We start from the raw sequence: 17,961 nt of genomic DNA on the forward strand, positions 1-17,961 counted from the left end.
ATAACATTATCCCAAAAGTACATCAACAACAACTAAAAGAGCAAGTCTCAATTCATGACAAAAATAGTAAAGGTCTTCATATCTTAACATGGAAGTTATCCTTGACCTTTTTAGACACTTTTAAGAAATTTCAACTCCTTTCTGAATAAAGTTGCTATAGTTGTCCTTCACATTTTGTACTGAAAAAAAAGAAGCAAACTTACTTGACTTCACTCTTTGTATCTTTTGACTGGGCTAATCTCATTCTTGCTTCTCTATTCATCTCATGGGCCAACTCACGCTGGCGCTGTTTACGTTTCTCTTCTGATGATGTCTCCGTCTACATGGATTCAAACATTAAATGGTTATTGTAATATTCATGAAACCAACAGCTTTGCAACAAAATTAAGGAGAAGTAAGAAATCTTGCTATTTTAAATCAACCAAAAGAAAATCGTTGTGAAATTTTCAGCAAATTCAATATGTCTTTATATTGGTTTATTACACAAACTACCTATAATATTCTTACGTCATATATCAGCTATTATGAAAAAATAAATAAAATAAAACCCAGAAATATAATAAGTGATATTATCCCTGCCCTCATATGAGAACTCAAGATCATATAGGGCATAACCTGATAACAGATTGAGGCCTATACCATGGCAACACATTAAAAAGGTGAGCTACACATCTTTCATCATGTGTACCAAAGTATTCAGATCTCAATCTATGCCATTACCATAGCAACCCATTTTTTTGACACAATGAAAAGGTATGTTTTGCAAATCTGAAACCTTAAAAGAATATCTCTGAACATTGCAAAAAAAAATGAGAAGACTGATCCAAAATATTTGTATATATATAGCCCCTATTTAACCACCAACATGACGACCACACCCTGAATTCAATATAACTTTGTCAAACTTTGTTTAAAGGATGTTTATCCTTTAATGCACAACAACTGTATTCTTTAATTGCTACATGTGTCCTTAAAGATCATGCAACAGAAATAGGGATGGATATGGAATGGTGCTTAAAGGTCGCATTTGACGAATTATTTGAAAAACAGTTGTTTGTTAGCTTCCATTCTATTGCTGTTTTCACAATTGTAGTCATTATTTTGTTAGCATAAAAAAAGATATCGATGCAACATATTCAGGAACATGGTATGTAGAATTTTCACTCTTTCATTTGTTGCATTTAGTATGATTTCCCAGGCTCTGCATTAAAAAATAGTGGATGAAATGTGGTCAATGTCTATATTGATAATGAATAAAACAAGAATGGTAGTTTGACATACCCTTAGTTTGCTCTCCAGGACGGCTCTTCTCATCCCTTTACCAAGAAGCTGTTCCTGTTCCTTCTTTTGTTCTTCCTTATCCTCCTCTTGCTCATCTTCACCCTAATAAATAATGGAAAATAAATATAATACTCAATCTTCTTCTTTTCCCCAAAAATTGAGAGGACACTTTCTACATAAAAAATCAATATATTTATGATGGGAATGGCTCCTAAATATTATCCCTGTTACCTTCATCACTCACCATCATCATCATCATCATCATCATCATCACCATCACCATCACCATCAAAATCATCATTGTTGCCATTGGTAAACATATTTAACCAAGTTTTAAACAGCGTTATTAAAGGACAAGTCCACCCCAACAAACAGCTGATTTGAATAAAAAGAGAATAATCTAACAAGCATAACACTGAAACTTTCATCAAAATCGGGTGTAAAATAAGAAAGTTATGACATTTCAAAGTTTCGCTTAATTAAGAAAATAGTTATATGCACATGCTGGTCGGTATGCAAATGAGGAGACTGATGATGTCAACCACTCACTATTTCCTTGTATTTTATTATATGAAATATTCTAATCTTTTTGTCATTGTCAAGTGAAACAAAAATTAATTCCTCCCTGAACATGTGGAATTAGCATTGTTTAATAATATATGTTTCCGTCAAGTTACTGTCAAATATTATTGTCATCATTGTCAAATCTGTAAAAAATGAAATAATGTATAATTCAAACAATAAACTAGCACATCAATGATGTGGAGCTCATCCGGCATCTCGCAACGAAATTTAACACAATTTTAATTTCAGCCCAGTTGACACTGTAGTGAATTATATTGGTGACATAAATTGAGGATATAGAATTGAAATTGATGCAGAAATGACATAGAAACATTTTTTATGATCTATGAATAAATTTTTTATAAATTAAGCATAAATAATTTCCTCGTCAAAATTTCTTAACTCTGTGTAGAACCTTGGTGAACCTCATATAGCTCTCAGATGGAACAAAAATAATCAAAATCAATCAACAAATAAGTGTTTTTTGTGAGTTTTTAAAATATATGAATAAATTAGCATATTTAATGAGTTTCAAAATTCTGTGTTGAAATTTTGTATCACCACCTCGAGCTATCATATAAAGCAAACAAAATTGAAATTGATCAACAAATGAAGAAGAAATAACATTTTTTGTAATTTATGAATAAACTTTGCATAAAGTAGCATAAATAATTTTCTAGACAAAATTTCTAAATTTTGTGTACAAGTTTGGTGAACCTCATGCAGCTCTACCAGATTGAAGAAAAAAAATCAAAATTGGTCAACAAATAAAGAAGAGGCATTTTCTGTGATTTATGAATAAATTTCGCATAAATTAGCATAAATAATTTTCTACTGAAAATTTCAAAATTCTGTGTCGAAGTTTGGTGAACCTCATGAAGTTCTACCAGATGGCAGAAAAAAATTCAAAATCGGTCAACAATTAAAGAAGCATTTTATGTGAATTTTTAAAAATATGCATAAATTAGCATATTTAATGAGTTTCAAAATTCTGTGTAGAAGTTTTGAATCCCCCACCTAATGCTATCATATAAAGCAAACAGAATTGAAATCAGACTTGAAATGACAAAGAAGAAGCATTTTGAAATTCAGTCAACAAATAAAGAAGAGGCTTTTTCTGTGATGTATGAATTTTGCATAAATTAGCATAACTAATTTTCTACTCCAAATTTAAAAATTCTGTGTATAAGTTTGGTGAACCTCGTGAAGCTCTACCAGATGCAAGAAAAAAAATCAAAATCGGTCAACAAATAAAGAAGAAGCATTTTATGTGATTTTTTAAAAATATGCATAAATTAGCATAAAAATGGTTCTAGTCAAAATTTCAAAATTCTGTGTAGAAGTTTGGTGAACCTCATGAAGCTCTACCAGATGGAAGCAAAATATTCAAAATTGGTCTACAAATAAAGAAGCATTTTTTGTGAATTTTGAAAAATGCACATAAATTAGCATATTTAATGACTTTCAAATTTCTGTGTAGAAGTTTTGAATCCCCAACTAGTGCTATCATATAAAGCACACAGACGGACGCCATGCCACGGCATAAGCTCATCTGGCCCTTCGGGCCGGATGAGCTAAAAACAAAAGAAATAGTGAGGGACATCATAGACTGTCTCATTTGCATGTCACTGAGTTGTGCATATCACTGTTTTGTGAAAAAAAAAGAAACTTTAAAATGTCATAATTTTCTTATTTTTCATCCGATTTTGATGAAATTTTCAGTGTTATGCTAGTTTGATTTTTCTCTATTTTTTCAAATCAACATTTTTCTGAGGTGGACTTGACTTTTTAAAATCCTACTACATAAACGACATTTTGAGTAGAAAAAAAAGCAACAAAAAAAAGGAAAACCAAATGTTACAGGATACAGGAAACTGTTCATCATAAACTTGTAATTTTCATTTATATTTACATAGACATTGAAATGAAAGGCATAGACAAACCTTGAGGAATATACCAATATTCTTGACTTTTTTCTTGACTGGTGTAAGTAATTTGGCAGGTCCTTCCTGTAATACAAATAGATAACAAGAATGTAGAAAATAATAAAAAATTAAAGGAAACTTGTTAAGAATACTAGAAATCTTATAAAAAAATTGTGCGGAACAGAGACACAAAGTAGAAACAAAGTAGATGTGTTCTATGCTGTGCCAATTGCCAGATATGAAATATATACCATATGCAATTATAAGGGAATTTTTAATTGGAGAACTGAAGCTGCCATATATAAGATATAAATCTGTGGTCTATAAAAACGAGTTCTATAAATGTGGAAGCAGAAAACTAAATACAAAAGAAAAGTGGTATAGGACCAAGGGGATATATCAGACAAAATGGGTATCACCCTAATAGAAATTAGACAAAATAGCAATTATGGTTAGTAGATTAATTGACTGCAAACGAACCATGATTAGATATTGTGGGATGAGATCGAACAGAATGCAGATGGAGCAGATGTAGCCCAATTGGCAAGTTGCCAAAGTCAAAGGTCAATCATAGGCTAATCCCTGATTCTAATCTCAACTCTAAGAGGATAGTTCAAGATCTTACCTCATTCACCATAACAGTATCTCCAATGAAGAGGGCGTACTTCTTACTAGCCGAGTCCTTCCCTGCCGAATTCTCCAGGTTCGAGAAGCCGACGTTAATACTGAATATCATCCCTTTCTTGACCGTTTCCTCTGTCTTGGCATTGAGTACCATGGTGCCTTCACGGAATTCAATACCTGTCAAAAACCTAAGCAAAAGAAAATAACAACAATAAGTCCATCTATAGTGTGAAGCTACAATATGCACATGGTATATTATTACCTCAGCTATGACTAAGCAGTCATATAGCCACTGAATATACATGTATATTTCTTAGTTTGTCGATCAATAGTATTCAGTTAAACTCAAAGATTTTGAGGAAATCTGTTGTTCCAGAAGCTTCTGTCAAGGGAATTATTTTAAAACAAGTTAAGTGTGACTTTGAATTCATGTTAAGCACCAATGCACAGGTTATTCAAAGCATCATCCCATTGAGAGATCACATCCCCCGAGTATGAACTGGCCAATATGGTGATGTTTGACATACCACTGACCTTTCAGCAAATCAGAAATGCATTTAGTTTATTAGAAGTTATTAAAAAGGTTGACACATTGCCCAAAGGAACCAGGTGATCCCTGTTGAATGCCTCAGGGATTTATAGAATTCAATCAATGATAAGTTATAACATTAAATACATACCCTGCATTCTTTGTCAAGTTTCCTACAAGTTTAGAATCCTTCTCTTTGACCAGGTTGACCGCTGCATTGAATACATCACAGGCCTTCGCACCTGAAAAACAACAAAAAATGCATCCAGTGATATTCCTAGAGGTCAAAGCCATTTTTATGGGAAAATACCATAATTTGCTAATATCAGACTGTGTGTAATGCAGTGGAAATACTTTTGATGTAGCTATATCTTCGGGCTCAGCCAATTATACTGTCAAATCAAACCAGAAATATCACTAAAAAGTCAAGGTGATCTCATATAAGGGAAAATAAGAATCAAAGGCAATGCAGTACCCAACACATTATAAAAAAATGTGTCTTGCACGTCTTCACTCCAAGACTAATGTGTGTAGCAAGTCTTATGAGCATTGGACAACGACTGAAGAAGTTATTAACAATAAGTAATAATAAATAGAATAATTGATAAGTAATAATAATAAAATAATTTATAAGTGATAATGAATAAAATAATTAATAATAAGTAATAAAACAAAAGAAAATAGCCAATTCAGACCATCATTCAGTGATGAAGAAACCAAAATTCAGATTTCATGCATCAATAAAATGCCAAGCATAATTTAGAAAGGAACATTGCTTGGGGAAAAATATGATGATTAATTCTCCAGATCGTCGACAACATTTTAGGGTTAAAAGAAGATGTCCCTACCTGGCTTGAGTTCTTGAAGTACTGCTTCCTCTACTTCTAACAGAAGCTGATAGATCTTTTGCTGCTGGTCTGTAGGATCCACCAAGATGGTCCGAACTATGTTGGAGCAGTAGGACTTGTACCTCACACCCATGGAACATGTGATAGCACCAAAGTGCATCTTGTGCTCATCGCTGTTAGAGGTCAAAGGTCAAATTTGACAAATGTAAGTCTACATGCCTAACATTATACAGAGCTTTATTCAATCAGGTCTTAAGCCCATGACAGACTACAGTGTGCAATAAATTTGTAAAGTTTTGAAAATAAAGTTGAATCCTTATCATTGATCAAGTACGTTCTGGGGTAAGTAAAATAAAATTTGAAGAGTTATCAAACATTTGACTTGTATGCTTGATTGCCGATATAATTGTCATTAATGTCGATATAATTATCATTAAGTGAAGAAATCAGATCTACAACCAATCTCAACTAAAGCTCATGGGGCACTGATAAAGGTTGATCAAGCTGAAAGAAAACAGAGAGCAATAAAATGTGCTGATATAGATATGCAAACATGGGCACATGAATTAAATATAGCTTGGAAAAAGTCCCATCTACTGATAGAATGCCTTAATTATTTCATTATTACTGAGCATCAACACATTCTCTCACGAGAATCGTTTTTAGGCTTGGGTGATTATCAGCTTGGTTAAACCCTAGTTCAGTTCTGACCACAAGCCTTGAATTTAAGAAGTCTATTTGGGCACTAATCACAATTAAAAATATGTGCAACTTCTTAATTGCAATGGTCCAACTACTAAATTCTGCTGCCCATTTCATAAAGACTAAAGTAACATTGCCATTATGGTAATTACAATGGAAACTTTAATAATAATAATAATAATTGGCATTTATATAGCGCTTTATCAATCTACGACTGTTCAAAGCGCTTCACAATTATTATTACCCGGTCACTGGATTCATAGCATTCCAAGCAGCCTGTTAGGCGCAAACTTACTAAACCATCCACAATGACGGTTGTTTCCTACCGGTACCCAATTAGCACCTGGGTGAGAGTGGCAAAGTGTGGATTGACGCCTTGCCAAAGGGCACTAGGCCATGGTGGGATTCGAACACACGTCCCTCTGATTACAAGGCGAGAGTCAGAACCGCTACACCACAGCGCTTTGATATTGATAAGCTGTTGAGCCCTATAACCACGGTGGTCACCATGGTGGCACGGTTACCATAATTGTAAGTCTTAACGAAATGGGCCACAGGACTAGTAATAACTTTGTCCATTTAAAAAAAAAAGAGGAAACCTGAACGCAAATATTCACACCCAACAAAAAACAGACTCTATGGAGAGAATAAATATGTGTACTCTGTGTGCATGCTGTCTGATCTCCATTGCGAGGAATTGAAGATGACACCCACCTGACCACGCTAAACTTGAGATTATAGATGCCTCCACTTTGAATGATGGGAGGATAGCACATCTCAACTTGTGATGGATCCACACCACCCAAGTATTTCTTCTCTTCCAGGGCCTGTTCTAAACTCTCAGCAAGCTTGTTGTGTCTTACTTTCTGTACCATAACAAAGAAAATATGGTTAAGTGTTATTAAGACTGCATGTAGTCCCATGCTTTCATTTCTGTGTAGAGCGCATGTCACACTTAACGTGATATTGACTGGATTTGAAAGAGGATACCATATTACAAAAAGATAATCAGAGGCCACAGAATTTTTTTTTTTGGGGGGGGGGGTGAACATGCAAAATAAACACAATTAGATATTCCAATGTTTATAAACAAGTTGTCAAGTTTACTGAAAGTACTATTCTGCACTTCCTGCTTTACAGTTCGTTGTGTAAACAAACAGCAGCTTGGGAGTATTAGGAACCTTTCTCAATCACTTTGAAACAATTTCTATCATAATTCAAACTCACAATTTGATTGGTTGATGGTGGGTATGTTGAACAAAATGAGCATGTAACAGCACATTTGATTGGGTGCCGTAAGTTTGTAAACAAACACTTTATTTTGTGTAAGAGGGCCCAAAACTAGACCTACATGTATCTGTACAAATTCTTTCAATCCCTCTGCATCACATTGTTCCACAGATAGACAGACGGAAACTATGTGGATCTTCCTAATGACATTACCAGGACATTCTGATAGGTAAGTAGAAAGATATTCCTGGAATGCTTCTAAGATTGTATTTAACACCAGGGTGAAATGATATGACCTATAAACTGTATTAGCTCCCATAGATGATGACAAAAAATATTGACATGTATACACCGAGACAATTTCTTTATTGCCAAAATTCTGCCCTGTCACAAACTGGGGGTTGGGGTGTTTCACAAAGATTTTAAGTGTGACTATAAGTCGTACTTAAATTCCGTTTTGTGGCATATAAACTGCATCACTGCATTAAGCACATCATGCTCAGAAGATGCGTGAAATTGAATGCAAGCCTGGAGACTGGCATCTCTGTAAAACAAATATGTAAAATGTTTCTACTATAAAAGAGTCATATGAATGTGAACCATCATGGAAAGCATATATATGGGACTACACACAAAACATTTCAACAATGTTGAAACAGCAATCGTTTGTAGTAGACATTTTACTTTTTTTACATAGAAACATGAAAAGGATTTAGAGCTAATAACAATTCACTTCATCTTTCCAACAACTTTAGTACCACATTAGAGTCCGATTAAAAAGTTGGCCCTCTTACTTTGTCAGCATCAACAATCTCCATGATGTCCTCTTTGAGTTTCTTGGTGAATACATCACAGGTCACCTGACAAGCTTTCTTGATCATATTAATCTCTTTCTCCTCCTTCACAGCCATCATACGGGCAAAGTCTGGGCTGATATCAACCTGAAAACAACAACAAAATATCAGGGATGCATTTCAGGAAAGGACTATTAAGATGATTTCATCAGACAATTGTCATGGTAACAGTGCTCCTCAACCAATCAAACTCAGATCTGACATCTTGTCAGACAAATATTGATGAAATGCATCCCAGGGTTACATGAAGTATTATCTAGAAATTTACTTTGTACACCAAAAAGGGTATTTCTATGGATGGAAATGTGGGGGAGGGGGGTTAGGAATAAGCCCTTTTGAGCCTATAAAGAAATCCCTAAAGTATAAAGTGGCTCATCCTATATAAGTAAAGACATTAAAACACAGAAAACATCTGTGCACCACCCAATGCCTGGAAATCATCTGAAGTATTATATTCTTAATTTGTTTTGTTGCTAGGCAGGCACAAATATACGGTAACCAAAAATATCAAGATTCTGTAATAAGAATGAAAATCAAATTTGAAAATAGAATCAACCCAGGCTAATAATGGTTAAAGGAGAATGAAACCCTTGAAACCAGCTGAATCCATATCAAAGAGAAAAATCAAAGAAACATATTGTTGAAAGTTTGAGGAAGATTGAATGAATAATAAGAAAGTTATGAGCATTTGAATATTGAGATCACTATGCCAAGTAGATCCTCCTATTGGCAATGCGACCAAGATCTGTGATGTCACACACGTACAACTCCCTCATTACTTTAGTACTTATTTCACTTATATTCTCACTTAGTATAGTCTATCACAAGGTGAGGTGTTCTCTTTATGAGAGGACAAGTACAGAGGTTTCACAACATTATATCATTGATGAATCGTTTGTCATATGATTAGAATGAGCAAAAAGAGATGTTTTGGGGTATATTTTCAGTGTCCAAAAGGGGAGAGTTGTTCACCTGTGACATCATAGGTCTTGGTCGCATTGCCAATGGGAGGATCTCCATAGCATTAGTGATCTCGAAATTCAAATGCTCATAACTCTTCTATTGCTAGTCCTATTTTACTCAAACTTTTGTTGATCTTATTCTTTGATTTTTCTGCTTTCACAAAAGCTAACTTGCTCCAAGAGTTTCAGAAAAAGATTTATTCAAACCTCAATGTTGGTATGCATGTGTATGATATATATGCAGATAATTGCTGATTCTTATATTGGATCAATTAAAAGAAACAGAATATCATGTTGTTGGTTTAAATATGAAATTGACCCCTGACCTGTTGGAAGCCTCCGTTGGTTAGCGCTGTCCGCCATCCCTCCATGAAGTCACCTGGGAACTTGTCCTTCTGGAATGTACCAATTTTCTTGCCCTGGGAAAAAAAAATTCATCCTAAGTATTAACGATCAATCAACTTTGAACCATGTCAATATCATCTCAAGTGTTACTTAGTATAATTATTACTTAGCCTGATCAACAGAATGTATTTTCTACTACTATGTAACTTAGTTCACAACATACATTTGAAAAAAAATCCCTCAACTTTATTTTTATCGCACTTTTAAGGTTTCTTGTAAATTATGAGAAGGGAACTTCATTTGTCCACACCATTTTTAAAAGGGGATTTGATAAAAATAGTCATCAATGACTCATTGTTTCTAAAAGTAAATTGAAGGATTAAAATATCTAGGGGTGGAATTTGAAACCTTATTCATGTAGTTAACATTTAATCTAGAAAAGTCAAATGAAGCTAATTTATTTTCAATAAAAATTAAGAATAATAAAATTTCACACATTGCACCTGGTCAAAAGTCAGGGCAGTGTTTTCCCGATAGGACCCTGCATATGACTTTTTGTCACCAATTCTCACTCATCATTATAACCAAAACAATGAAGAATGCTGGAACATTGCTGTGAAAAGACACATACTGTCTTTATAGTATGATTTTTGCACACAGACACAGCCAAAATGCCTTATTCTATATATCCTGTGTGTCCATGGGGGCGTTACAAGAAACTTACATTCAATTGCAATTTTTTTTTCTTAGGGGGGGAAGGGGGTCCAAAATCAATCTTGAAATTAATTGAAAATTTGCAGATAGCAGTTGATTGCTAATCCACTTTTTGCAACAAGGAGTGTAAAATGATTTGTTCCAGCTAAAACTGATTTATCAGTTGTAAAATTGCAACAGATATTGTGCAATCGATTGCAAATATGTACTTGCAACAACCCACCTTACATTTCTTTGATATACATTCAAATAGGATGCCATGAAAACAAAACTTGAGCACATTTCTGAACAAATGCACTGCTCAAATGGCAAATACTAACCAACCAGAGGACCATTTCATGAAAATTGTCAGCACTGACAAGTTGACTTTCTCTGACAGTTACCATAATAACAGTCAGAGGCCAGTGCCTCTAAGCCAATCAAATCCAAGGACTTCACTGAATTTGTCTCAGCACTGACAATTTAGTCAGCGCTGAGAACTTCCATAAAACACCCACATAGTAATTGCTTTCAAGTCATTTTCTAACAAAATACTCTGGGAATGTAATGACACCTACCTCCTGGCTTCCTTTGATAGCAGCTACCAACTTCTCAAAATTTGCTTTGTTGGAATCTCCCTTCTCTCGGGTCAGGAGAGTGATCTGGGGCACCCCATTCTGGTTCTCCTTCTCTCGGTTGGAAGCAACCTGACGCAGGAACTCCACCTTCTTCTTGCTGGCTAGGAAGTAGATGTGCTCTTTGCAGAGTACCATGATGGTATCGGTAAGCTCGTAGCCAAACAGCCATGTCTAGGGAGGGAGAAGTAGAGTGTGATTTTCATAAAGACTTGCTCTCTCTTCAGTGTGTAAGATATGTCATATATGGGAAGCTGATTAGAGAACTTAATAATCATTCTGTGGAATGGAACTGTTGGTGATGGGTATGCCTGGTCAATGTCACGATGAAGTTGGTGACGAAGATGTAGATCAGAGTGGAAGATGATGATACAAAATGATAACAAAAATGTTGATCATGGTGATACTGATGTTGATGATGATAAAGATGATGTTGGATGTTGTTTGAAGGTTTGCATGGTGGTATGTACAATCGCTGATGTGGTTTACGGTACACCATGTGAAGTGTTGTAGAAACAGTGGATAGGAGAAGAGAAGAAATGGATAGGCGAGAAAGTGGAGATTTGAGAGTAGAGTATTCTTTCTTGAAAGTAGTCCTGAAAAGGACTGTAAACCAGGAAAGATTGAGAACAGCTTGAGTAGTAGAGCTAGTGAGGAGATGCTGGCTTGAGTCGGCGAGTAGAGATGATGAGTAGTAGAGAGACTCGACGTTTCGGGCAGGTTGACTGTCCGTCTTCAGGAGTGTAAGAAGTGTACTCCTGAAGACGGACAGTCAACCTGCCCGAAACGTCGAGTCTCTCTACTACTCATCATCTCTACTCGCCGACTCAAGCCAGCATCTCCTCACTAGCTCTACTACTCAAGCTGTTCTCAACTCATCAATCTTTCCTGGTTTACAGTCCTTTTCAGGACTACTTTCAAGAAAGAATACTCTACTCTCAAATCTCCACTTTCTCGCCTATCCATTTCTTCTCTTCTCCTATCCACTGTTTCTACAACACTTCACATGGTGTACCGTAAACCACATCAGCGAAAGATGATGTTGGTGGAAATGATGATGATGACAGGAGCCCCAGAACCAGGAGGGGGGGGGGGGCTGAGCCCTATTTTTTAAGCATGTTCAAAAACATATAAAATACTATCTGATTGTGATTTCCTACATAGGACCCCCCCCCCCCCCCATCCACTTTCAAAACCATTCAGCATTGCCGGGATGATGATGTCCATCTCATCAGCCTTGGACATTTGATGTGTCTCTTTCATATTCCCATTTTGCTGTAATTAAGAAGTGTGCTCCACAGTAAAATACAATAAACCCCGGCCGTATATTGAATTCCAATTTAAGGCCTGATTACTGAAGTTGTACAGAAAAAAAGTATTTTGAAGATAAAATATTTTTTAAACAGATAAATATGATCCCTGCATCATATTTCGGAATGAATTCATGACAGATTGCTTTAAACTGACATAATTGATTATAAATAAGATGGAATTACCTGAAGAGCAGTTGACTTTGCATACACTATATCCTCATCAACACCAACCGCTGAAGCGATAGCATCCAAGGAGTGCAGCTTGCTATTCTCTGCTTCATTCTAAGAGATATGATTAAAAAAAAAACATTTTAGAATTTCCTATCTCGGACTTGACTGGAATTTTCTGTAACTAAAGCTATGTGTCAGTCTGAGGACAGACATCAATTTTCATGTCTTTGTTCAGTATTTGGAATTGAACAAAAAAGATTAGGGCCTAGCCCTAGGTGATAGGTCTAGACCAGGGTTGGGCTCAATTACTTTCTTCAATTACAATTATGTAATTGAAGAAATGTTCAATTACAAATACTTTTCAATCAAATCATTTTTTTTTTCAATTACAATGAATTACCAATTACTTTTGTCAAGTACAATTACAATTTCAATTACTTTTAACATTTCTATAAAAGTCATAAATAACATCAATTTTGTATTCTGTATACATGTACTAGCAACACCTATTTCGACATAATTCGAAGTTAAAGAGAGACTGACAAGAGGAAAGTTTATGTTTAAGAGCACAGATTGTGCCTATTACACTCTTTGATGCTGAAGCAGTTGACATGAAAAAGGGCATGACATTAAATCATAAATGAAGTAAGTTTATTGTAAAGTAATTGATTGTAATTAAAAGTTGACAGTAATTTAAGTCATTTACATGTATATTTTTTTCAATTACAATTACTTTCCCTTTCAAAATTTCAAGTACAATTATAATTACTCAAAAACTTGTAATTAATTACATTATTGATCAATTACCTTGTAATTGAGCCCAACCCTGGTCTATACTATTGAAATTTGAAAGTGGGTCATAAGAGAAATCTGCTAATCGCAATTTCAATTGCTGCCAATGAAATGCATTGGGTTTTTTAGCTTTAACTTGTCAGCAAAAATGCAAACAAACAAAAAATTCAAAAAAAACTGGCATGACTGGGATTGGAAATTGTCTCTAAAAGTTTTATTGAAAATAGGTTTAACTCAGACCTGCCAACCTCTGGGAATGAAAAATTGTATTCTGTGATAAAAAAAAACTGCATTTTCCCCAAAAAAACTGTACTTAAAAGAGAAAAAAAATGCGCCGAACGCGCAAAGGGGGGATTGTCCTCCCTTCCCACGGTAGGGACTTTTTTTAAAGCTAAAAAGGGGCCATTTCCTCCACACATGCCAATAAAAAAATAATAATAAAATCATACAATAAAAATATTATGTTCAAAATTGACCTTAAAATAACCTTTGACCTTAATCAGATGGCCTGAAACTCATATAAATGCAAAATTATCACTGATAATTGATTACTCTAATGTCCCAGTTTCATGAACCAGATCCATATAGAGTCTAACTTTTTTACTTTCAAAGTTAAGACATTTCAAAATCTTAATAAAATATTCTGAAGAGTAAACCAAGTACTGCCTTAAAAAAGATTGTGCTCCACATCATCAGATCGCTCCATCCTTTCGTTTTCACACTGTTTACTCTCATTTGGGTTGAAAAAAATTAGGAAACATTGAACAAAATATTAGCGTACGCTAGGCCCGTTTCGGGTACACGTGTACACGCACGGTCAAGTCAGTGCACGTGTACTAAATTCCATCACCGTGTACACGGTAGCATCTGCATAAAGCTTGCATGGGACTGTAAAGTCAGTGAACAAGCTCACAGCTAAGTTACTCACAGCCTCACATTAATTCTTAGTTCTCAGACACTGGACACGTTTTAATCACTGATATGTCAATATATTTCAATTAACCTAGAGCGCCGATTTAATCCACATTCATTCTGGAGACTCAAGTTTTTGTACCACGAAATGGGTCTGCTCTGGTCTCGAAAGCTCGAAAGCGTTGCTCAATCACACTCAGAGCCAATTTGAGAATCACCAATTACAACAGCGATCACTGCTACAGTTACGTGTTATACACTCGTACACATAAAATAATGAAAATCAATCGATAACTTCAGTTACACTTAATTCTGCAGCGATCTGTGCATGCATGTACTTATGTACGGTACAGTATACAAAATGCGCATCCAACGAACGTCGGCGCTAGCTAGGGCCCTGCACTGATTTTCTTTTGCATTCTTTATTAATTTAATGCGCTGCTAAGCTGAGTAAACTCTTTAATTGCACCAATTTTTGTGGATTGATACTTCTATAACTTCCCAGGTAAGCTTCAAAACCGTGACTTAGGCTATATAGACCCCTTTTTAAGTTACATTGACATGTTGATGCGGGTCCGTGACGACATGTCGGAAACACTGAAAACAACTCGCTCTCATTGTTTACAACGTGTACACGACCGAAAAACACGCCGTGTACACGTGCATAAAAAATGGACTTTCAAAACGGGCCTAGCGTACGCGTAGCTAGCCTAACGCTAGACTCCATTATGCACAACACGGCCGCGGAACCAGTGCAGCGCGATCATCAGGGCAGGCAGTGGCCGGCCAGGCACTAGCAGGCACATCCCCAAGTGCCTAATCCACTGGGCCGGGAGTTTGCATTTTGACAAACTTACTTATCACTGCTGCTCATTCTCCATCTTTTTGGATGGTTCAGAGGAATCGCCACTGTTACTCTCCGTTTTCTTTGGTATGAATCCATTATCGGAGATGAAAATATTGAGAGTTCAAGCAAACACCGCCATGAAATGCACCACACACATGAGCCGCAAACAACACAAAGTGTTAAGCCAGGCCAGCACTCACGCTTCGCCCTTTCAACCACCAAAGTCTTATCTACTCGAATGGATATTGTGCGTACCTCAATCACCATTATCCGCCATCTTGCTACCCCACAATGCATAGCCATGTACATAATGTTGGAAAAACAATTACAGCAGCCACATGTTTTTATGACACAAAATGGCAGCAGACCGTTTGTTTGCGGCGTCAGGGACTGAGTGGGCGATTAGCGTGTGAGTTTGTGGAAGTTCCGATCTATGCCAGTGCCAATGAGCTTTATAGTATGGAACGCCAAAAATCGCAAATACCCTTTTTTTTTAAACGTAAAATATATATATCTTTTAACTTGAAAAATCGTATTAAAATACAGAAAAATCGTATGCCCGTAAATAATCAAAAAATTGTACTCAATACGGGAAAATCGTACTGGTTGGGTTGGCAGGCCTGTTAACTGTTAGTCATTAGATCTAGATCTAATACGTTTGCATTATTATTATCAATTCACTGGCTGTGCAGCGTGCCTGTAGGTCTAACGTTACAGTATTACCATTAAAGGAGAATGAAACCCTTGAAACCAGCTGGATCCATATCAAAGTGAAAAATCAAAGAAACATATTGTTGAAAGTTTGAGGAAGATTGAATGAATAATAAGAAAGTTATGAGCATTTGAATATTGAGATCACTAATGCCATGTAGATCCTTTCATTGGCAATGAGACCAAGATCTGTGATGTCACACACGTACAACTCCCTCATTACTTTAGTTCTTATTTTACTTATATTCTCACTTTTATAGAGTCTTTCACAAGGTGAGGTGTCCTCTTTATGAGAGGACAAGTACAGAGGTTTCACAACATTATATCATTGAAGAATCGTTTGTCATATGATTAGAATGAGCAAAAAGAGATGTTTTGGGGTACATTTTCAGTGTCCAAAAGGGGAGAGTTGTTCATCTGTGACATCATAGATCTTGGTCGCATTGCCAATGGGAGGATCTCCATAGCATTAGTGATCTCGACATTCGAATGCTCATAACTCTTCTATTGCTAGTCCTATTTTACTCAAACTTTTGTTGATCTTATTCTTTGATTATTCTGCTTTCACAAAAGCTAACTTGCTCCAAGAGTTTCATTCTCCTTTAACTTTATATTCTTTAGAGTAGATTTAAGTTAGATCTACTGGGGCCTGTTTCATGAAATGGTGTTTTGTAGTACCGCTCTACGTAAGAACGAGATATCGCTCAACTGTTTCACAAAGCCGATTTTGGGCAATATAAAGAATGGTCCTTGGAAAGACACCTCTAGACATGTCCTATGTAGGCATGATCTTCTTAATCTTTGCACACCACCCGCCATCATCGGCATTGTGAGAAAATACGTTTGAGGCAAGCAACCTATCATCTTTAAACATTTTGGGGGGGGGTCATTCGAGATTTTGAGTGCACTCTGATTCATTTTATCTGGGATGGCGCCATGTGGGCTGTCATCAATTTCAGGTTGTCTTGCATGGCAAGACAACCCAAAACGGATGTCATTTTAACTTTTCCGGGGTAATCTACATGTAGGCCCAAATAATTTTGTTTGGTATGTTTTCTTTTATTTTCTCCCTCTTTTCCCCCACCCCTTTTCCAGTTTTTTTTTCAACCAAACATGAAATATTGAAATGGGAGGCAATCTCTCTGACCCCTCATGCTTTATCATTAGATAAACAACATGAAAACAAATTTTTTTATAAATAAATTATGTATAGTAAAGAAAACATGATTACAACGTTCAGCAAAAAAAAAACACATAACAAAACTAAGATGTTACTAAACATGCTAAATCATTTATTTATTTCTTAATTCATTTTCATTATCATTATTTTTTATATTTTGCTGATATTAATTTTAATCAATGAAAATTGTTGGAATTGTTGGAACTCGAAACAAAAAAAAAACTGCGGTAAAAAAAATAGCTAATTGAATTTAGATTAGGCCTATAGCTTACGAATCCATCACAATCATTACAAATGAAGATAAGTTCATTGTATCTATAAAAGAAAAGGTTATGGAAAGTCCATACGAAAAGGTGCATTTTAATCGTAGGGTAGGCCCTATGTCACGTTAAGGCAATAAAGTACGTCTCAACTCCTTAACTTTGAAATGTTGAACATATATTTTTTTAAATATTCTTGAAGCATTATGTTCTTATATAAACTTCCTTAAAGCTATCAACCTTAACCAATGTCATTTTAACATTGATTCTGTAAATAGTATTTTTTCCATGGAGGATTGATTTCACACATTTTTCTATGTTTTATAATTGCAAAGCACTACTTTACCCACTTGACATGTTTGCAGCAATTTCATATTTTGCTTGTCTTCGGTTACTTTTCATGCACAGGTATGTTTATACTCTAAACACACAGGATTGGGTAAAACACTGTGTTACTGTTAGAAACAGGTGAATCACACTGACACTGCTCACAATCACAAACATGTGATGTGGCAAAGCTCATGCCTAAGCCAAGGCCCCGGCCGCCAATGTTAATTTTTACAGAGTAGTTTTTCTAGATAGC

General features: G+C 35.6%; 1 protein-coding gene across 1 annotated transcript in view; it reads right to left on the reverse strand.

The window, feature by feature from the left end:
* Positions 1-17,961, reverse strand: part of LOC129269208 (FACT complex subunit SPT16-like) — a 33,650-nt gene that overhangs the window by 12,759 nt on the left and 2,930 nt on the right. Inside the window, exons 2-12 of the mRNA XM_064095308.1 lie at positions 12,689-12,787; positions 11,136-11,366; positions 9,846-9,938; positions 8,498-8,644; positions 7,188-7,339; positions 5,772-5,944; positions 5,075-5,165; positions 4,396-4,582; positions 3,789-3,854; positions 1,282-1,383; positions 204-319 (exon numbers count right to left, since the gene is read on the reverse strand). Coding sequence (XP_063951378.1) covers positions 204-319; positions 1,282-1,383; positions 3,789-3,854; positions 4,396-4,582; positions 5,075-5,165; positions 5,772-5,944; positions 7,188-7,339; positions 8,498-8,644; positions 9,846-9,938; positions 11,136-11,366; positions 12,689-12,787 — 1,457 coding nt within the window. The remainder of the gene's footprint in view (positions 1-203; positions 320-1,281; positions 1,384-3,788; positions 3,855-4,395; positions 4,583-5,074; positions 5,166-5,771; positions 5,945-7,187; positions 7,340-8,497; positions 8,645-9,845; positions 9,939-11,135; positions 11,367-12,688; positions 12,788-17,961) is intronic.

Source organism: Lytechinus pictus, chromosome 2 (genome assembly GCF_037042905.1).
Source record: "Lytechinus pictus isolate F3 Inbred chromosome 2, Lp3.0, whole genome shotgun sequence".
Lineage (NCBI taxonomy): Eukaryota > Metazoa > Echinodermata > Echinoidea > Temnopleuroida > Toxopneustidae > Lytechinus > Lytechinus pictus.